At 37.5% G+C, this 22992-nt stretch overlaps 1 protein-coding gene across 2 annotated transcripts; it reads right to left on the minus strand.

Annotated features, from left to right (window-relative positions):
• Positions 1–21: 21 nt before the first annotated feature.
• On the minus strand, positions 22–21645 carry LOC143023180 (uncharacterized). Of its 2 annotated transcripts, none has more exons than XM_076181702.1 (12): positions 21540–21645; positions 18793–18947; positions 18382–18679; positions 13583–13751; positions 13300–13488; positions 12754–12999; positions 10565–10720; positions 9007–9195; positions 8250–8353; positions 4138–4364; positions 2088–2199; positions 22–287 (listed from the first exon to the last, which is right to left on the minus strand). In XM_076181702.1, exons 2-12 carry the CDS (start codon positions 18938–18940, stop codon positions 80–82), a joined length of 2046 nt encoding a protein of 681 aa, XP_076037817.1. In that variant the 5' UTR covers positions 18941–18947; positions 21540–21645; the 3' UTR covers positions 22–79. The 2 variants fall into 2 exon arrangements, with proteins under 2 accessions (XP_076037817.1, XP_076037823.1); XM_076181708.1 differs by lacking the exon at positions 21540–21645 and adding an exon at positions 20506–20626.
• Positions 21646–22992: the final 1347 nt, after the last annotated feature.

Below are 22992 nucleotides of genomic sequence, written 5' to 3' on the forward strand. Positions count from 1 at the left end.
AAGATTATGTTAAAGAAAGACTTTTGCTGTACTACAATATATATTACAATAACTTGAAATGTACATAAAATTGGAATAATTACACAATATTTACACCTTTGGCTGACAACTGATTCTGTATAAAATATATACTTTCATCTGGAGACAAGCTTTCCAATACTATCATGAGAAGAGGCACAACCTTTAAACCTTCCTTTTCAAGCATTTCATGTTCCAGCCTAATGTGTGCTTTCATTGTGTTCTCTGGTCCTAAAGTCCATCTTGGGCTGACTTCCTGGATTGCAATTCTGTAACACAAATCATAAGACTTTCAATATTACCTGTACCTGTAAACATTTTAAAATTAGTCAAACTGGTGCACGGAAACCTAACTGCAATTGTGTAACATAAATCATAAGACTTTCAATATCATCTGTACCTACAAATATTCTAAAATTAGTTAAACTGGTGCATGGAAACCTAACTGCAATTCTGTAACACAAATCATAGGACTTTCAATATCATCTGTACCTGTAAATATTCTAAAATTAGTCAAACTGGTGCATGGAAACCTAACTGCAATTCTGTAACCCATATCATAAGACTTTCAATATCATCTGTACCTGTAAATATTCTAAAATTAGTCAAACTGGTGCATGGTAACCTAACTGCAATTCTGTAACAAAAATCATAAGACTTTCAATATCATCTGTACTTGTAGATATTCTAAAATTAGTCAAACTGGTGCATGGAAACCTAACTGTAATTCTGTAACACAAATCATAAGACTTTCAATATCATCTGTACTTGTAAACATTCTAAAATTAGTCAAACTGGAGCACGGAAAAGTATGTTTGCTACCACTCATACATTATGAGGTTCCTCATCACATGAGTCATTTTATCTATCTGTATACTAAAAAGGCTGTTCCCCCTTAAAAGAGAGGTAGCCAATCAATCAATGCATAACTGCAACCAAAATGGTCTTCAGCCTAGCAGGTAAAGATGAGAAAATCTGGACTTATTCCCATTACAAGAAAGAAAAGCTGTGATTCCTATATTCAGATACATGAAAGGAGTGGAAAGAATTGATAAAGATCTCTTAGTATTGGTTATGAAAGCAACAGGAGGTCATGGAGATAAAAAGAAAAAGACAAGTGCTAGAAGGATAATAATTTATGTGCTATATTAGCTCCTAGACTAGCGATTCCCAAACTATGGGTCGCAAAGTGTTCAAGAATGGGTCGCGAGACCTTGTTAGAAAAAAAATGATTTCCATCAAAAGCTTCCCTACACTTGTGTTTTCAATAAAAGAAGACTTTCGAAATTGCTTTTTGATGCTTGGGTTGCCACATCTTCACCAGATCTGGATTTGAGTCGCAGCCAAAAAAAGTTTGGGAACCACTGTCCTAGACTATTTCAGGAGCTTATATAGCTGTGTGGAAAACTATTTTTCCACATCCCTCTGATATTAAGTCTTCTGTTTAACTTGTGTACATGACCTTGTGATGTTCTCCTATTCCAAATCGAGTGATCTTCTCAGTCAACTTTGTCCTCCCATGTAGGGGGAAAAAGCCTTTGGTATATGTATGTATGTATGTATGTATGTATGTATGTATGTATGTATGTATATATATATATATATATATATGTCTATGGACTGCCAGAACTGAACAATTTGTAAATATGTGATTGATTATTTACGAGGCAACCTAGCATTGTGGACATGCATCACCTGTTACTCTTCCTAACTGTACTGGTATACTATAAGTGATGTATATCAGCTACATCAACCTATTTGGCTATAGGCTAAATATAGCTCAGTCTGTAAGAAGTTAGTATGTTTGTGAACTGGCAGAACTGCTAGAAAAAGAACAAGGTCCACTCTTTGCATGGACTAAGTGGGAATCAAATGAGAGGGGTGAGGCTGTTTCTCTCCCGCGTCAAGCTATCTTGCTTTATGGTTAACAACTGATTGGATTGCAGGGCAGGGGCCACTATATTTTAAAAGGTAAGTCCCTTGTATATTATGTCATTGGGGGTTGGAATTGTATACTCATAACCATTTGAGCACAAAATAAAACAACAAATGGAATAAAATCTACTTACAAGGTTGCAGTCTCTGGAATTACAAGGTTTTCAATGTTGACGTTTTGTTCTTCAGGATCCCGTTTTTCAATGGGCAATGGTATACCATGTGAATCAATTGCCAAGAGATGGTCTGTGTGGAAAAAAGAAAACAGTGTGAAGATGGGTATGCTATTCTTGGGAAAAGTGTACAGTACATAATGTAATTTAAATCTATAATTATCAGAAGGTAACAAGGAATTGATTTAATAATATTGCATGCATCTACATATCAAATTACTTGTATAGTTTTGGTAAGTCTGCAAATCTTTGCAATGTTTATTACATTCTTCTTTACAATCAGAAGACTATTTCTGTTTAGGTTTCCTATTATATCCTTTCATCATCATCAATGGGGAGCACTGAACACCTCATCCTATACTGCCCCACATGAACAATACTCAGACAACAAGACAATAATCTTCCCTGAATGATCTATAAGCCTACCTGATGGCTGCTGCTAGTTACCTGGGAGTTCTGGGTCTCTTGCAAGCGAGACCTGGAGCAATGGATTGACTGACTGCATGAGGAACACATGGACATGAGGTGGCAATTAAATTTTATGAACCTTTATCTTTCTTTTCTGTATGAGGGGATGGAGAGGGGGGTCGCTGATTTAATGAAGCGGCCTTCCTGTGGATGTTCTGTGTCTTGTGACACTGCTTCTGACCCAGGGCAGTGGGTGAGATGCAGGGATGACCCATCATCCAGGAGGTGCCAAGATAAGAGGGTGGAGGGGGGTGGAGTGTGGTGGGGATGGAATGGGTGGGAGTGGTTTTTATGTCTTTATTTGGGAGTGAATACATGTCTTTTGACTTGGCTACCTCTCTTATAAGGGGAGAAAAACCTTTGGTATATAGATAACTTCTTCAGAACCAGACATTTTGATACCTTGGGCCTTCTTCAGTGGACTGATGACACAAATCCAAGCGATCAACACCTTTCATCCACTGTCGTGACCTGACAATCTTGCTGAACCTCACCTTGATCCCTTCATCCCACACTCACCACCTGCCACCCTGGGAGTACATTGTTGCATCACTTACACACTGATATAATTCTTCATAGTTTCCCCGAGTATATCCCCATGCAGCCATCCTTCCCAATATAAACAGCTCTTGGCAGAACTGGACACACTACTCCAGCCATGACAACTGTGGGTGTCCCCTTCATATCCTCCAACAGGGGCAAAACCTGGTCGTTGGGATCAATATCAGGGAAGAATGGCACATGCCCATGTCACTACAGTTAACATTTATAAATTATGCTGGTCATAGGTCTAGGCCTTAATCAAGTCTCATAGATCAGTTGCTGGTTTCATACAAACTCATACTAGCATTTAGTATCTATATTTCACAGCCATGCAGCAAAACAGGGAGCACAATCAACAAGAGGAATCTTAGTCCTCCTTCAACTATTGCCATTGTCATATGCTCTGATTGAGCTAGTCCATAACAACATGGGCTGTGCCAATCCTTCAAGTCTTCCTGACATGACCCACCATTGTTATGCACTACACTAAGTATATAGTGTAAAGGATAAGAGCTATGCTTAGAGTCTCATCTCTGTTTTCCCACTGGTCAAATCTGAGGTGCTATGATGGGAAGGATGATGAGTGGATTTTGGATGGATGCAGGGTGAGTACTTTGACTTGGTTAACCCCCAAATTAGGGGGAAAAGGTCTTCTGATATGTACATACATACATATACCAAAGGCTTTTTCCCCCCTTCTAAGGAAGGTAGCCAAAAAACAAAGGCATAAAAACCACTCCCACCCATTCCATCCCTATCATATTCCACTCCCTTCCACCCTCTTCCCTCCCTCTTATCTTGGCACCTCCTGGATGACGGGTCATCCCTGCATCTTGCCCACTGCCCTGGGTCAATTGTCAGCTGTACCACTAATCAATTGAAGTTCTGACTTAGGTTGACATTAAACTCATTGTGCACTTGATGAATGAATTGGAGTTGGATTTATATTACTGGACCTAAAGACCTTAATATACTGAAAAGAAAAAAGAAAAACACTCACCAATATACAAATACTGCTTGCTAATTACACCGCTAACATACAATTTGGTGTCATGTAGGATCTTGTGAAGTATTATGTTAACATCAGAACTGTGTGGAAGTAAGTCTTTCTGTATTTGATGTGCCTCCATGAGCAATTCTTCATTACCAATGAGCTCAATACAGTTGAATGCCTTCAAAGCTTGGTGGAGCCTCAACAACTGGACCTTATTTATGTGATTTGAAGTTCTGGAAAAGGAGCGATAATGATTACAGTTATTGCTGATTTTTGCTGATTGGAACCCCACAGCATTACAAGAGACACTATTGGTCTCCTGGCTCTTTCAGAGATCTATCTGGAAAGAACTGTTGGACTGTCATCTGTGTTGTTGTATCAAAGTGGATTTCTTTCTGCTATCAGCTGGTGGAGAATAGGAAGAGGTGGAAATGGAGGAATCAACCCATAATACATCTTCAAACCCAATATAATTTGCAGAATTAACAATGTAGTGACCATAAGTCAACCAACCCCCATGGATTTTATAACCATACCAACTGCTAATTATAAGTGGTCACTAGGTTCAAGCACCACCCCATTTGGTGATTGGTCAGGTAATTAAATATGGCTCATGGTTGATATGTTTACAGTGGTTAGTGGTATCAAGACTGTGTCCAAAGATCTCTCTGTATTCCATTCTGACTACTTTCCCTTCACTTTTTCACATAAGGAGAACTGACAGCTGATGAGTGGTCTCCTCCTCCTTCTTCTCTTCCTATTAGCCAGTTACATAATAACAAATCCACATGAATTTTTTTTTTTTTTTTTTTTCTCAAGATTGATGAGGAAATTGAAGATTGCTGCCAGCCACTGGGACTGTGTGTGAGTTTCCAATCAGTGAAGCTTGAGGCAATGGATTTACAAAGATTACAAAGGATTACAAAGGCGCAGCATGCCGACAGGAGACCTTTTGATCCATATCTAGGTCGGATGAAAAAAAAAAAAAAATCATATTAATAATAAATTAAAACTATAATAATGTAAAAATAACAAATAAAATACATAAATAAATGCATAGGTATAGTTGAATAACAAACAAAAAGGTAAATAGTAAATGATTATAAATTGACATATAACTAATAATAAATGAAAATCAGACACAAATTATAACAAAACAAAAACAAATAATATAAGATAAATTATAATCATTACAGCATCTTACTTAGGTATTTATCTAAATGATTCTTAAAGCTTCGAACTGAACTACATTGCACTACCTGTGCAGGAAGTTTATTCCATTCATTAACTACACGGTTGGCAAAGTTGTTTCTACCTACTTCCAAATTGAATCTATTTCCGGACAGTTTGAGACCATTGTTTCTTGTCTGATTCTCATTCAATGTGAAAATTTGGTCACTTTTGATGTTGTCAATTCCCTTTAAAATCTTAAAGACCTGTATCAAGTCACCTCTGAGTCTACGCTTTTTTAGGGAAAACAGATTCATGTGCTTAAGTCGATTTTCGTATGATTTATTTTTGATATTTGGAATCAGTTTTGTGGCTCGCCGTTGTACTTTTTCCAGTCTGTCAATGTCTTTAATGAGATTCGGTGACCATACGGAAACAGCATATTCCAAATGTGGACGAACTAACGATTTATATAGCTTGTTAATGAGTGATGGACTTTTGAAATCAAAAGATCGCGCAATCAATCCCAGAATCTTATTTGCTTTCTCAGAGGCTGAAATACACTGCTTGGATGATTTGAGGTCGTTACTGATAATTACGCCGAGATCTTTTTCACTATCCACTTTTGTTAACGAATTTCCAAATAACTTGTAATCGTACTTACTGTTATTTTTACCTATGTGCATTACCTTGCATTTACTTGTGTTAAATTTCATTAGCCACTTTTCAGACCATTGCTGTAATTTATCTAAATCTTCTTGAATATCTAATTGGTTTGAGTGATCATTTGCCACTCCGCACAGTTTTGTATCATCAGCAAATTTGGAAACAGTAGATTTTAGTCCATGGTCTATATCATTTATATATACTATGAATAGAAGTGGCCCAAGAACGGAACCCTGAGGAACTCCACTTGCAACACTTTTCCATCCAGAAGTTTTTCCATTTAAAACAACTCTCTGTTTTCGACCTTTCAACCAATTACTAGTCCAACCTAATAGGCTACCACTTATTCCATGCAAAGCTAATTTAGTAAGTAGTCTTTCGTGTGGGACGGTATCAAAAGCTTTTGCAAAGTCTAGATATATTAAATCTATATTGTTTCTTTTGTCATAATTCGAGATAACTGTGTTGTAGAATTCGAGTAAGTTAGTCACGCAAGAACGTTTCCGTCTGAAACCATGCTGGCTATCATTTATCAAACGGTTACTTTCTAAATGATATTCGATATCATCTCTGATGATAGTTTCCATTATTTTTCCTACGATCGAAGTCAAACTTATAGGCCTATAGTTATTTGGTTTCTTTTTGTCACCTTTTTTGAATATGGGAGTAACGTTAGCTAGCTTCCATTCTCTTGGGACATCTCCGGATATGATGGATTTCTTGAAAATAATTTCTAATGGAACAACAATCTCATTTTTCATTTCCTTTAAGATTCTTGGATGCCAACCGTCAGGCCCTGGTGTTTTATTAACTTTGAGTTTGTCTATACACCTTTTAATTTTTTCTTTTGTTATATTTACCGTAGTGAGTAAGTTTACCCCAGACTTTTCACAGGTTTCCGTTTGGAATTCACTTTGAGGTGTTTCGTTTACGAATACCGAGCTAAAATAATTGTTTAAGATATTACACATTCCTTCATTTGAATATTCAAGTTGACCGTCAGCAGATAATAGTGGACCAATGTGATTCCTAACAACCTTTTTATCTCTAATGTAACTATAGAATTCTTTGGGATTCTCTTTGGATTTATCAGCGATGTTCATTTCGTATTGTCGTTTTCTTTTTCTTATTGTCTTTTTTAAATCTCTCTGTATTGATACATAACTTTCATAGTCATTAGATGCACCCGAGCACTTATATTTCTTATAAGCCTGTCTCTTTTTAGCAATACTTTTTTCAGTTTCTTTGTCGAGCCACTTTGGGCGAGCCTGATTTGGGGGACGTCTGTCCTTAAAAGGAATGTAAGTTTGAATCATCTTAGTGAGCGTATTTTGAAATATTTCCCACATCTGATCTACAGGCCTTTCCTTTAATTTTGCCTCCCAATCTGTAAGCTGAAGCTCCTGACGTAGTTCTATGAACTGAGCTTTACTGAAATCGGGTATTTTAGAAGCACAAGTATCTATTCTAAAATTGTTTAGGAGTTTGAATCTGACTAAATTGTGATCGCTATTTGCAACAGATTCACCAACTTCTACATCAGTTACCATGCTTTCGCGGCTAGTGATCAATAAATCGAGCAAGTATCCATATGTTGTGGGCTTTTTTACATGCTGAATTAAGTCATTGTTACCAAGAAAATCAATCAAACGACTACCTATACGGCCATGTTCAAGGGTCATCCAATCAATATCAGTAAAATTGAAATCACCCATTATCAATAAATCCCGGTTGCAGAAACTAGACAGTTCTTGAAATAACAGTTTGTCGTCTGCTAATGATAATGTCTTTGGCCTATATATTACACCTATATTCATTTTTTGTCCATTTGTTAGGGTTAACTCAACCCACAAACTGTCATATGCATCCTGTTTCACTTTCTCTAAAATACAAGCATGAACATTGTTTTTAACGTACAATAGAACACCCCCACCTTTATTGTGGTTTCTATCCTGATGAAAGTGTTTAAATCCCGCAATATTAAATTCAGCTTCGAACTCTGTACCATTTAACCATGTCTCAGTTATTCCTATCATATCGAGATTTTCGCTTTTGACATACGCCTGTATTTCTTGAAATTTGTTCCTAATACTACGAGCATTAAAGTACATAGTTTTAAGAAACTCGTGATTATTTCTTTTTGACACATTTTGAGTTTCAATATCATGTCTTATATTATCATTTTGTTTTTTTATTTATGCCTTGCTCTATATTATTATTATTTGGTCCTTCATTGACATTCAATGCCTCATTAACATTTGAGAGAAACAGGTCCAACTTACATTTTGAATTCGGGATCGAAAATTGTGGCCACAAGTTGCTCGTGGTAGAATCCCAAACACATGAGGTCAACAGCAAGGCGAATCCATGGCTTCTTCCAGTTTGTCTAATGTGGTCAATTAAGAAAACATGTCCTCATAAATGATACTTAAAAAGATATATTAATGCATCAAAATAGTTACTCAGTATATATCTTACACCTACACTATGAAATCTCAAATACTAATATGTAACTGTTACCTTTAAGTGTTTCAGCTATATATTCTCTAAATCATGAATCAAAATTGGATCATATGAAGAACCATCACCCCAGAATGACCACATGAAAAATAGTCACCCCATGAGATCCCACCAGAAGAACTGTCACCCCAGTACGCTGAATACCAACAGTGGGAGTTTAGGTTGGGTTACATTAGGTGAGGTTAGGTTGAATGAGGGTTATGCTTATTGTCATCAACTTATACAACTGAAGATTCGTAAACCCGGGATGGCCCACATGAAGAATTGTCACCCTAGGACGATTCTTCATGTGATCCTAAAAAACTAAAGAATGCATACACACAAAGTCCTTTTCCCACTTGTAAAGGGTGGAGGGCAAGTCAAATCCCACACTTGCCCTACACCAATCCACCCATCCAAAGCTCGTTCATCCCCCCTCTCATCTGAGCACCTCATGGATGAGGGGCCACCCCTCTCTCCAACCACACTGCTTAGGTCAATGGCAATGCATTGAGATGAATACCAACATATGATTGTTACCTTAAAATCTTTAACTTGCTTATGCTGAAGAAGAACACTCAAGGCTTCCTCAAGTCCTGTGGGTTGTTTTTTGCAGCATGCCAACCCATTTATAAGAGGCATCACGGGAATTTGTGACGTTGAAACATTTTGTGGATTTCTAATGGTGTAATCCACTATGTAATGGAGCAGTTCTTCTGGCATAAAGTTCTGCAAATTCATATTGTAGTAATACAACATACGAGTTCAAGGCATATATCATTCTACAGACTAAAAATACAAACTTGGCATTCCCTGCAAAGTGAAATTAATCTTAGAATAATATTAATGCTACAGTAATTATTTATATTATTATAATTTTTATTTTATTTTATCTATTTAATTTATTTATTCATTTATCATTATTATTATTTTTTTTTTCATCCAACATAGTTATGGACCAAAAGGTCTCCTGTCAGCATGCTACACCTTTGTAATCCTTTTGTAATTTTGTAATGAATTTTTAAAAATCTGAAGAACCAAAAAATATGGGTACTGAAATCATAATAGATAATAATAACTACTGTCTCAAGTCTCACTGATGTGTCAACAATAAACATGGAGGAAACAAGATAAATGGAGAAATATTAATAAATGTTGCCCTGAGTTTCACTATATGTAGACAAAGAATTTACAAAGGCTTACAAAGGTGGAGCATGCCAACAGGAGACCTTTTGGTCCATATCTAGGTCAGATGCAAAAAAAAAAAATAATAATAATAATAATAAATTAATAAAAATTATAATAATGTTAATAACAAATAAAATACATAAATAAATGCATAGGTATAGTTAAATAATAAACAAACAGGTAAATAGTAAATAATAATAAATTGACATATAACTAATAATAAATGAAAATCAGACAGACAAATGATAACAAAACAAAAACTTGCAACCCTCTGTTTTCCACACTCCTTACGCTAGTCTTTCCTCATTCAATCTTTCCATGTGCCCAAACGATCTCAGTACTCTTTGATCTACTCTATCCAGCAACTCTCTTTTCAGTCCCAATATCAGCCTCATCTTCACATTTCTCACACTATCCATACTTGTTACACACCACATACTTCTAAAACACTTCCTCTCAAACATATCAAGGCTCTACCTTTCTGCATCTTTCAAATTCCACATCTTTGCACCATTGGACAAACTAAACTTATAAATCTGGAGCAAAGAAGAGAAAGAGGTGATCTGATAATTATCTATAGAATTATGAAAGGGATGGAAATCCTTGACAGGGGTGATCTACTTAAATGGGACAGAAGAAATACAAGGGGACACAAGAAGAAACTTAAGAAGGACAGTTACAGAAGAGATATGGAAAAGAATAGCTTTCCATATAGAGTGATAGATACATGGAATAAATTGAAAGAGAAAACAGTGAGTTCTAAAACTATACACGACTTTAAGAAAGAAAAGGATGCAGAAAGATACAACTGCGGGTCTCTACGAGCATAGCTCTTCTCCCACAAAATACAACTAGGTACATCATTTACATGCTTGTGTTATTAACCATTTTTTTTAAGGCACAATCTTACCATTTTTAGTAGTTTTAAAGCTATAAAGCATATCCGGCTAAAACTGCTTCTTGTTATCAGAACCTGATTGACTACTGCCTCAAAGAAATGTTCATTGTAGACACTTCTGTCTCCTTCCTCATACAAACTCAACAGCTTTGAAAGTGTTGTTTCAATCTGAAAAAAAATGAAAATAAAAAAATAAAAAAATATATTGATGAGTAAAGGTGGTTTGAGTTCCGCTAGTGACATATGTCAGTAGGGGGATATGATCTTAAATCCCTGAATTCCAACAAAGACATCACTGCTGAGCTACCTTGCCATGTAGGTAACATACATATATACATATATATATATATATATATATATATATATATACATGTGGAGTGTATTCAGGGGTGAGTGGAGAGTGGTTGTGTGTGGATGGTGTTGTGGCTGCGTGGGGAGGAATGGGCGGGTGGGTGGGGGGTGGGGTAGTATGTGTGAGTGAATTTTGACGCAGCCCGAAGGGATTTCTCCCCGTCCTCTCCTTGTATGCGGGGGGGGGGACGGAGAGGGGGGGTTGCCGTTTTGGGGAAGCGGCCTTGCTGTGGGTGTGCTGTGTCTTGCGACGCTGCTTCTGGCCCGGGGCGGTGGGCGGGGTTCAGGGATGGCCCGTCGTCCAGGAGGTGCTCGGATGGGGGGAGGGGTGGGAGGGGTGTGGAGTGTGTTTGGGGATGAGATGGGTGGGAGTGTTTTTATGCCTTTCCTTTTGTGGCTACCTCCCTTGGAAGGGGGAAAAAGCCTTGGTATATGTATGTATGTATGTATGTATGTATTCAGGGGGATGGAATGGGTTTTTTTTTTTTCTGCCAATTTAATGAAGCAGCCTTGATGTGGATGTGCTGTGTCTTGCGACACTGTTTCTGACCCAGGGCAGTGGACAAGGTGCAGGGATGACCCGTCATCCAGGAGGTGCTAAGATGAGAGGGAGGGTGGAGGGGTGTGGAGTGTATTCAGGGATGGAATGGGTGGGAATGATTTTATGCCTTGTCCTTTTTGGCTACCTCCCTTGTAAGGGGGAAAAAGCCTTGGTATATGTATGTATGTATGTAAATATATGTATATATATATGTATAAATATATGTAAATATATATATATGTATATATTGAATGGCAAGATTATTATTGCAGAGTTTTTTATCTGCCTTTTCAATCAGATATTCACAGTCTAGCCACTGATGAAGCACTAAGTAGTGTGAAAACACGTTCTGGCCAGTTTTTCACTTTGGTAAAGCCATGCCCAAAGTAACTTACAAAACAATGTCATATGGTGACATTATAAGACAACTTCCCGTGGAAGGGAAAAAGGTTCTCAGAGAAAAAGAAAAGGCAGATAAAAAAACTCTGCAATAATAATCTTGCCATTCAATTTAACCAAACATGCTTGAGAGAAAATCTCCTGCCCATATATACAAATTTATATATATATATATATATATATATGTCTAAATATATATATATATATGTATCTATATATATATATATATATATATATATATATATACACATACATACCAAGGGCTTTTCCCCCTTACAAGGGAGGTAGCCAAAATCATCATACCAAAGTGATCAAAGGGTTATCACACTGATATTTCTCCTCCTACGTCCAACCTCCATCTGAATAACTAAAATATGACTTCACTTACTGAAACCGAGACTTCTCAAAGGACATTTCAACAGTATGTCTAACATTCCTATAGGTTTACAATCTCTTGGTTCATCATTCAGCTTTCTTATACATAATGGAAAGATGATTTGAAATTTGGGGATTTGAAAAATAAAATATTGCAACCAAAGTCATTTCTACTCACACAAAGTCCCAACTGTTGGTGCTAATAAAGCCCATGGAAGCCTAGTGTGATACACCTTTTATAAGGTAAAAAAGCCTTTTGGTAGGTAGGTATTACTAAACAGAAATGCATAATATCCCAAAATAATAATGGAGCACATTATATTAGCTTTTCTGGGTAACGGTTGAAGAGGAATACAAAAAAATGGTACTCACACTCTAAGGAAACACAAATGAAATTATAACAGAAAGCACAAGAAGGAATGAAATGCAAAAGGGCTGAGACTTCTACTGCAATAGACCAATGACAAACTGTCTGGTTATGATTCTCCTTGTCATGAAGGCATAAAAGAAAAGAAAAAGTAAACCTATACTTCACCTGTCCTATGGAAAGTTGATCTAACTTGGTTGCAAGACCTTCCAAACATTCCTTGATCAAAATTTCTCGTAGTAACTTCTCCTCCACCATAAGTCTGATATTGTAGCTGTCAGTTTTGCAACGGGTTAGGAGAGACCATAAAAGACTCATCATCATGATGGGTGAAGAAACAGTTCCCTTTTCATATATGGCTTGAAGGACTTGACCAGTGGAGCGGGAATTTCCCTTGATGCACATTCCTAAAAACTGTCACACCAAATGGCTTATATAGAAACACAACTTTGATTAGACTGGAAATATATATATACATATATATATATATATATATTTATATATATTGTATCCAAATAAGGATATCTAGTGATCATTCTATAATCCTCTAAAGTACAAAAATTGACAATAAGTTGCCTCTGCATAGATAACTTTTATACAATAAACAGTCAATTATCATATTCATATCACAACTACTTTACAGATTGAATAATGTTACAGCAGCCAAAACATTTACTAACAATAATTATGTATGAACGGGTCAATAAATTTTACCTGAGCCAACTCTCTAAGTTGTAGTTCTTGTAGCATTGACTTCTTTTCAACATCACTTTTTGTATCAAATACAATCGGCAAAGCCATTTGGAGGGCTAATCCTAATGGGGTCTCCGGCATTTTCATAAGAATGAAATGTGTATGAACTAAGTGAACGGCTTCCATATCATTTAGATGGTGCCGAATCAACTGAAATACATTCAACACAATTAGGAAATAAAATTTCTTCTTAACAGATTGTAAATTTTCAATCTAGAAATGGAGCTAAAGTAAAGGATCCTACCTGTAATACAGTTTGCATTAATCTGGATTCCATGTCAACTTTCAACCGTGTTAGGAACTTTAATAGATTTACAACTTCGCTGACTTCTAAACGCCTACTGACTTTCAGTAATTTTGTGCACAACAGCAAGAAATTTTTGTCATTTTGAAGTTCATCTGGATCTTCTATCCTAGAAATGAAATGAAACATAAATTATGACATTTTGCATCAGTAAATATCATGGAGAGTGTGTATGGCAGGGTGGTGGGGTACATAGTTCTTTTCTGTATTTACCTTACCACCCTCCCACTTATCTGTCTCCCATAATTCACTGTATATACTTATGTACAATTCAAATTATCTATTTTCCCTTGTAAGGAGGTGGCAATGTTAAAGCATGCCTTGATGTTTTGTCTACCTATCTATCTGTACAACAAGGGGTTCTTCCCTGTTATAAGGGAGGTAGCCAACTTAAAGGCACACACCCACTCCCACTTCTTGATAGGGATGACCTACTAAAATGGGACAGAAGAAATACAAGAGGACACAAGAAGAAACTTAAGAAGGACAGTTACAGAAGAGATCTGAAAAAGAATAGCTTTCCACACAGAGTGATAGATATCTGGAACAAACTGAATGAGAAAACAGTGAGTGCAAAAACTATGCATGACTTTAAGAAAAAAATGGATGCAGAAAGATACAATAGTGGGTCACTACAAGCATGGCTCTTTTCCTGCAAAATACAACTAGGTAAAGCCCACCATTGTTTCCCTCTCATCTTAGCTCTTCATGGATGAAGGATCACTGTCTCCTGCCCATTGGCCAGGTCTGATGCAATGCAGCAAGACACAGTACATCTAAAGCAAGGCCAATTAACTTAGCAGTGACCCCACCTCTCCCTCCACTCATTGAAAATAAACCAGAAAGGGAGATATCCCTTCAGACTATGTAGTGTATGATAAAAATACAGAAAAAGATATTCCCAACACCCTTACTCCATCCCATTTAGTCATCTTTTACAACACATATGATATGGGAATATATTAGTGAAACAATGTGATGTCCTTGGAGTGAGACAGGACAAGTCTAAGAACTAATCAATCAATCCATTATTCCTGGTCTCTTTTGCAGAAGAGTAACTGGCAACAGCCTCCAGGCAGGACCATAAGTCACTCAGGAAAGATATAAGAATTACAGCGGTAATAAAGGATGTAACCATACAGAGAATAAATAAACACAATCCTTCCCAATAATAGATAATTATATATGGGCTATGGAATAGATATGAATAATCATAATATATACAAGCTATGGTAGTGCAACTGGATACAGAGACAGTAAAAGATAAAAAATGGCTGAGTATTCCTCTCAGCAATAATCAGGACTTCTATCCTTGGAGAGAATATTACACCAAAGAGGTGGAGTCAATCTGAGAAATGGTCCCCCAATTGCCACTCACTTCAGACCTGAGGCAACCTCAGCTTCCCCCAAGTATTGCAATTACAGCTGCATACTGTAATTACCTAGTTGTAATATACGGGAGGGGAGCTATGCTCATGGTGACCTGTCTTTGTATCTCTCCTCATCAAGTTTTATCTTAAAATCTTGTATAGTGTTTGCACATACTGTTTTGTTGTCTAATTTGTTCCATGTATTTATTGCTCTGTGTGGGAAACTGTTCCTTTTCAAGTTTTTTCTATAACTGTCCTTTTCCAGTTTTTTTCCGTGTTCTCTCGTTTTACCGTTGTCCCACACTAACAAGTCGTTCCTGTCTAAAACTTCCATTCCTCTCATTATTCTGTAGATAGTCAGCAAATCTCCTTTTTCTTCTTTGTTCCAAAGTTGGTAGATTTAATTTGGACAGTCTTTGCTCATATGTTAGTTCGGTGAGAGTCGGTGCTAGTTTGGTTGTCGCTCTTTGTATTCTTTCTAGTTTCTTAATATTCTTTTTGGTACTGGGTGTCCAAAGTGATGCTGCGTACTCAAGTTTTGGTCTTATTAGTGTAGTTAGTATTTTCTTCATCATTTCTTCATCCTGTGTTCATGAATGAAATGTTCTGGACTACTGCACAAAAAATTAAAAATTAATAAAATAAGATATATAAGTACATAAACAAATAAATAAAAGTAAAATAACTAATGAACTGCAATGTATGAATGAAAATTTGAGGAAAAAACATTGCATTGTGAGAAGCTTATGTTAAAAAAAATAAATACAAATAGTAATAATGATGATAATAATAATAATTAAGGGTGGTAGCCTAAGTCAAAGGCATAGATCCACTCCCACCCATTTCATCCTCACATATTCCACTCCCATTCACCACCTCTCCCCCCTTCTTATCTTGGCTACTCCTTGATGACAGGTCATCCCTGCATCTTGTGCCCACTGCCCTGGATCAGAGGCAATGTAGCAAGACACAGCACATCCACAGCAAGGCCGCTTCATTTAATTGACACCCCCCTTCTACCTCACCTCATGCAGAAAAAGATAAGACTGGGAAAAAATCCCTTCAGGCGGTGTCAACATATCATTCATGCATACTCCCTCACCCTCCCATCCCCCACCCACTCACTTCCATGCATCACAGCATCATCCATATACAACCATTCTCCACTCACCCCTATCTTTTGTCTTCTCCCTTCCTTCCTCAATAGACATTCCCCTCTTTCCCAATACCCCTTTTACCCCATCCATCCATCTCACTCTTGGTTGTCCCCTCATGTTCACTCCTTCCACCTCTGCTTTCCACACCTCTTTTATTAATCTTTCTTCAATTATTTTTTCCATGTGCCCAAACCATCCTAATACTCTTTCATCAATCCTATCTCCCAATTCTCTTTCAACCCCCCACTCTCTTCCTCACCTTTTTATTAGGTGTTAGAAATGGAGAGAGTGAGTGGTTTGAGGTAAAGGTGGGACTTCACCAGGAATGTGTTATGTCACCTTGGCTCTTCAATTTATACATGGATGGGGTGGTGCAAGAGGTACACACAAGGGTAATGGGCCAAGGATTGGAGATAATTAAAGACAATGGAGAAAAATGGAAGATAAGCCAGTTGTTGTTTGTGATGACACAGAGTTTATAGCAGGATCAGAGGAGATATTACGGAAGTTAGTGATAGAGTTTGGGAAGGTGTGTGAAAGAATGAAGTTGAAGATAAATGTGGGTAAAAGTAAGGTGATGAGATGTACAAGGGGAGAGGATGGCAGCAAATTGGAAGTGAGTATTAAGGAAGAGAGACTGGAGGAAGTGGATAGCTTTAGATACTTGGATGCAAATGTGGTGGGGAAGGGAGGAGTAGAGGTGGAGGTAGAATGTAGACTGAGAGAACCAAGTAAATACCTTGAGGGATTAAAAAGTGTAATGAGAAATAGACATTTGGGAATGGCTGCTAAGAAGTGATTGTATGAAGGAGTGATTGTGCTGACAGCACTGTATGAAGTAAAAACATGGTACATAAGAGAGGAAGAGTAATGTGTTTGAGATGAAATGCCTGAGAAGTATGGTAGAAGTTACTAGGCTGGATAGAGTGAGAAACGACGACGACGACGACGACGACGACGACGACGACGACGACGACGACGACGACGACGACGACGACGACGACGACGACGACGACGACGACGACGACGACGACGACGACGACGACGACGACGACGACGACGACGACGACGACGACGACGACGACGACGACGACGACGACGACGACGACGACGACGACGACGACGACGACGACGACGACGACGACGACGACGACGACGACGACGACGACGACGACGATGACGACGACGACATACACACATATCCATGGATTTTTTCCCCCTTACAAGAAAGGCAGCCAAAATCAAAAGTCATAATTCCACTCCCACCCATTTCATCCCCTACCATTCTCCCCCATTCACCACCCCTCCCTCCCTCTCATCTTGGCTCCTCCAGGATGAGAAGTCATCCCTGCATCCGCCCATCACCCTGGGTCAGAAGCAATGCAGCATGACACAGCACATCCACAGCAAGGCTGCTTCACTTAATCGGCAACCACCCTCTCCGTCCCCTCATCCAGTAACATTGGAGATGGAGAGTAATCATTTTGGGCTGCATCATAACATAATAATAATAATCTCAAAGGAGAATACTCTAGTGCATGGCATTGGGTCCTGTCATGGGTAGAGGAGAAGTGGTTTTGAGCTTTGTGAGCATGAACTGGGAAGTGATGACCATGTGGCTTGCAAATAAACTATGTGGCACAAAATATGCTTTGACATAAGATATTATTAAGACAAACAAGAAGAGCAGGTAACACATGAGGGGTGTTCTTCCCCTTCAAGAACCCTTATCGAACAAGTTGGATGAAAATATAATGTAGGCTGACGACAAATATGAATTTAAGATAAAATTTGACGAGAAGAGATGGGACCCCATGGACATGACTTCAAACCCATATACTACAACGAGGTACACAACTATGTGAACATCATATGGTTGTGTGCTTCAAGAGGAAACTCTGAGGTTAAGCAGTGTGGCTGTAGTGAGTTGTGATGGTTACACATTAAGTAAACTTTATGTCATATACCATACCATGTCATATACCATATTCAATGCAAAACCTATAACACTTCTATGAGCATCACTTCAGAGCATGTATGTTTTTGAGCAATAAAAGTAATACAGAATTATGAGCTATCACATACATATAGCTATACATACATATACCATATGTATGTATGAGATACATACATATCTCATACATACATATGGTATATGTATGTATGAGCTATCACAAACTGAACTTGCACAGAACAAGAAAAAGAATATTACCCTTCAGCAACGAGATGTGACAATTTATGAGCAGCACTTAGAAAATGCTGCTCAGTCATTATTTCTAAATGTTGATTGAGCAGTGCGAAGACTTCATATGCTGATGATGAGCCATTCATTTTGCCTACAAGCAAATCATTCACCCTTTCTCTTCTTTCACTTGGCAATAAGGATGAATCAATTTCATTGTTATCTTCTTTCAATTGTGTATGTTTTAACATCTTTTCTTCTAAATCAATCTCAAGGGCATCATTAACTCCATTTTCAGAAACTCGAGTTCCAAAAATTACTTTTCTCTCTGTAAGGGAAATGAATGCAAGATCTGTACTATACAGCAAAAATATGAAATTGAAGGACAGGTCATGTAATCATACTGACATTTCTTGTCAATACTTAATGAATAATACATACCTGAATATTTTCTTCTTGACAGAAGTGGGAAAGGTTTATGAGTAGTCTGAATGGAAAGAACTTTAGCTGTATTTCCACAACATTTCCTGTATACTGATAATGATGACTGTACTGCAGAACGGTAAACAAGTTTTTGTATAAAACTCATCTTTCATCTGTAATTAGAACCAAATGATAAAAAATCATTCAGGATACATCTGTGATAAATCAAATTTCACACTAATACAAACTTTACTGAAGAAAAAAGTAGTAGCACATTTGTAAATAAAAATTATCAGTCTGAGCAGAAGAAAAGACTGGAAATGGTGAGTCTATATATTTTGACTGTAAACTACAGTCCTCTTCAGTAGTACAGAATGGGAGGAGGGTACTACATTTATATAGCACACTCTTATAATAAGAGGGGCAGGGGAAGAACCAAAGACACATCCTTACTCAATTAGTGACCTAGTGGTCATATGATGTGTGGGGTCAGGTGGAAAATGCCTATTAACGATGTTAATGACCATAATTCCAGATATTATGTCCAGAGATCATTGCCCCATTGAAATATTCATATTGGGAATATATTCTATTAATATAGATTAAACAATGTTCCTCCTGAACCTGCATCCAGATTTATATACAAGATCAGCCTTGTACATCTATTAATAATTTATAGGAATTGGAAGTTTAGAGGAATATCAGGACTCATATCAGATACTGAATACCATCTCTACTACTATCACTGATGTCCTAAATTAAGAAACTGACTTATATTTGTTTGTTATTGGGTGTTACAGGTTTTCTGTAAGAGATCAATCTATTGGTAGGGATGCAGATCTTGCAAAAGAGACCAGGAGCAATGGACTGACTTATTCTAGGGTATCTTTTTCTTGATTATTGGGAACCTAGCTGGGGAGAATTAGTCAATTGTGGTTATTAAGATTTGTTTGTTAACTGTGATTTGTCCTTCCTTCTGTAGGCCACACCCTGTCCCTGCTACTGATCTTAGCATGTTCAATTTCTTATTTGATTTTTGCAGTGATCTCCTTGGTATGTGAACTGAAGGACATTTATGTATCAAAACTGGGGCCAAGGATTATTATTATTATTATTTTTTTTTTTTTGACAAGTTCCTGGAAGGGGTCCCAAATGTACCTATTCTACATGCGCCTGCACCTTAGCCAGCTGACACCAATAGTTAGCTGACAGCTGAGTTACCTAATGAAGGAAGGATCATAAAAAGAAAAAACGCAGACTTCCACCTTGGCCTTGACAGTGGATGTCTAAATGAAGACAAGATAAGAGTTGTGATTACCTGAAGAAAATAATGACAGACAATTTTTCTAGGTGAAGCTGCCATACTGATGGATTGGATTTTACAATGACAAACATTTTCATCTAGCTTTGTTTAGTTTATGGAAGTGGTATTCCACTCATATAAAACTGTTCCACAAAATACTTTGTGACACAAACAGATCCTATCTAAAGAACTAGTAGTACCAGTAAACATTATATCTATCTACATGTATTTACAATTACACAAATATATGTATGAAAAAAAAAGTAAAACTAGGCTCTATTGATATATCATGTAGGTGTGCATAACTAAAAATTCACCCTTGTTTTTCTTTAATGTTCTGTGGCACAATTTTTTAATTTGAGGCTATGACCTCTTGTTTATAAGTGGCAGTCTCTAGAAGCCAACTGTAGGTATTCTTCAGCTCTAACCTTATCCAAACCTTTTAGGATTTAAGAGGTTTCGATCTGTTTCCTTGGGACCTTCATTCTTCAAATATGGCGTGTCCCAGTCTAGCTAGTTGTTCTTCATACAGACAGTATTTCAACTCCTTGACAAGATTGGAGGTCTTTTTTCTGTACCTGTTCCAGCTTCTCTGTCATTTCTCATACATGGAGACTATGCTTGAATACAATACTCAAGGCATGGTCTTACCTTTGACTTATATAGGAACATCTGCATATCTGCATCAAGACATGTTATAGTTATTAGCCTTTGCTGCCTGTCTTAAAGGCTTGAGGTCACTAGTAATAATAACTCCGAGATGTTTTTCCTTTTGTCACTGTTTCCTCGTGTAATGTCAGCCACAAATAGTAATCACAGCCTGGGTTATTCCAAAATACACAACTTTACACTCCTCTTCAGACATAGTTACAATAGTACTAGAGCAGCCAGTTCTGGTTCCATTACTTCAATACATTCAAATCCTGTTGTAGGGTTATGCCATATTCTGCAATTATCCAATGATATATACTGTACTCTAAGATTTATGTGCTGTCCTCAACAAATGCCTATACTTCATATTTGTTTTAAAAATACTATAATAATTTCATGTAAACATTAACCCCTTTCCAACCCAAGTGGCAAGTTACTATTTCTTTGCTGATGAGTGATGTCAAGTAATTTTATTATCGCATTCCTTCAATAAGTTGAATTTATTACAAACATTGACTTCCGTAAGAAAAGGAATCTCATCTTTTTAATCAGACTGCAAACAGGCTACTTCATTTATCGGTCTAGCACTCCATTAACAAGTTACAAGACAGGTTCTTAGGTAATCATCTTTCGCTATTACCAAATTCAAAAGCTTCACTATTTATGTAAGTTTAAAACTATGTAACAAGTAATTAATTCAATTTCCATGTAAATGGCATACACAAATCGATAATGTCGCCATCTACATTCATACTAATATGGTACTTCATTGTTTGAAGAACTTTTTATTGGCAAATTTTGAATGACTTACATGTAAAGTTTTACCAATCGTCGCAGACGAACTTTCATTTGTAAACAAATAGTGAGTTCTGTTTCGACTGTAAATCACATAGAACATAAATGTTCATTTCATGCAATAGTTCATCGTACTCGTGCTTTTATTCCAAGAAACGAGAAATCAAATGCAACCAGGTTTCACAAGAGTAAAATCGAAAGTTTTTTGATAAAGAATGTTGCACAAATACATACATATACCAAGGGTTCCCCCCCCTACCAAAGGAGGTAGCCAAAGTCAAAAGGCATAAATCTACTCCCACCCATTTTATCCCTACATACTCCACTCCCATTCATAACCCCTCCCTCCCTCTTTTCTTAGCTCCTCTTGGATGACGGGTCATCTCTGCACCTTGCCCACTGCCCTGGGTCAGAAGCAACGCAGCCAGACACAGCATGTCTACTGCAAGGCTAACACCGCCCCCACACCCTCTCCGCCCCCTCATGAAGAAAAATGTAAGGGGGAAAAATCCATTCGAGCTGCGTCAAAATATCGTTCACACATACTCCCTAACCCCTCTCTCCCTAATCCACTCCCATGCATCATAGTATCATCTATACACAGCCATTCTCCACTTGCCCCTATATTCTGCCTTCTCCTTTCCTTTCTCAACGCCTCTTTTACCCCACCCATCTCATTCTTGGTCGCCCCCTCATGTTTACTCCTTCCACCTCTGCCTTCCACACCTCTTTTACTAATCTCTCTTTACTTATTCTTTCCATAAGTCCAAACCATCCCAATATTCTTTCACCAACTATATCTCCCAACTCCTTTTCCACCTCTCATCTTCACCTCGTTTCTCACTCTATCCAACCTAGTAACTCTTAGCATACTTCTCAGACATTTCATCTCAAACATTTAAATTTCTTTTCCTCTCTTATGTTCCATGTTTCTGACCCGTATACAGTGCTGTTGGCACAATCGTCCTTTTATAAAATATTTTCTTAGCATCCATTCCCAAATGTCTATGTCTCACTACACTTTTAATCTCCCAAGGCATTTACTTGCTTTTCTCAATCTACATTCTACTTCCACCTCTACTCTTCCCTTTTCCACTACATTCGCCCCTCAAGTATCTACAGTTATCCACTTCCTCCAGTCTCTCTACCTTAATGCTCACTTCCAATTTGCTGCAATTCTCTCCCCTTGTACATCTCATCACCTTGCTTTTACCCACATTTATTTTGCACACCTTCCCAAACTCCATCACTAACTTCCTTAATCTCTCCTCTGATCCCGCAACAAGTGCAGTGTCATCAGGAAACAACAATTTAACTGGCGTATCTCCCACTTTCCTTCGTTTTCTTTAATCATCTCCAATCCTTGCACAACCCATCCATGTATACATTGAACATCCATGGTGACATGACACATCTCTTGTGAAATCCCACCTTTACCTCAAACCACTCATTCTCTCCATTTCTAATTC

Source organism: Oratosquilla oratoria, chromosome 3 (assembly GCF_046742065.1).
Source record: "Oratosquilla oratoria isolate Oo_2021 chromosome 3, ASM4674206v1, whole genome shotgun sequence".
NCBI lineage: Eukaryota > Metazoa > Arthropoda > Malacostraca > Stomatopoda > Squillidae > Oratosquilla > Oratosquilla oratoria.

Excerpts from the sequence above, each read along its gene's own strand:
- LOC143023180 (XM_076181702.1), bottom strand. The coding sequence starts at position 18,940 with ATGAGTTTTATACAAAAACTTGTTTACCGTTCTGCAGTACAGTCATCA. Across the intron at positions 13,752-18,381 it reads TCACATCTCGTTGCTGAAGG|GATAGAAGATCCAGATGAAC; the intron begins GTAATATTCTTT and ends TTTCATTTCTAG. Across the intron at positions 9,196-10,564 it reads CTTTAAAACTACTAAAAATG|AACTTTATGCCAGAAGAACT; the intron begins GTAAGATTGTGC and ends ATGAATTTGCAG.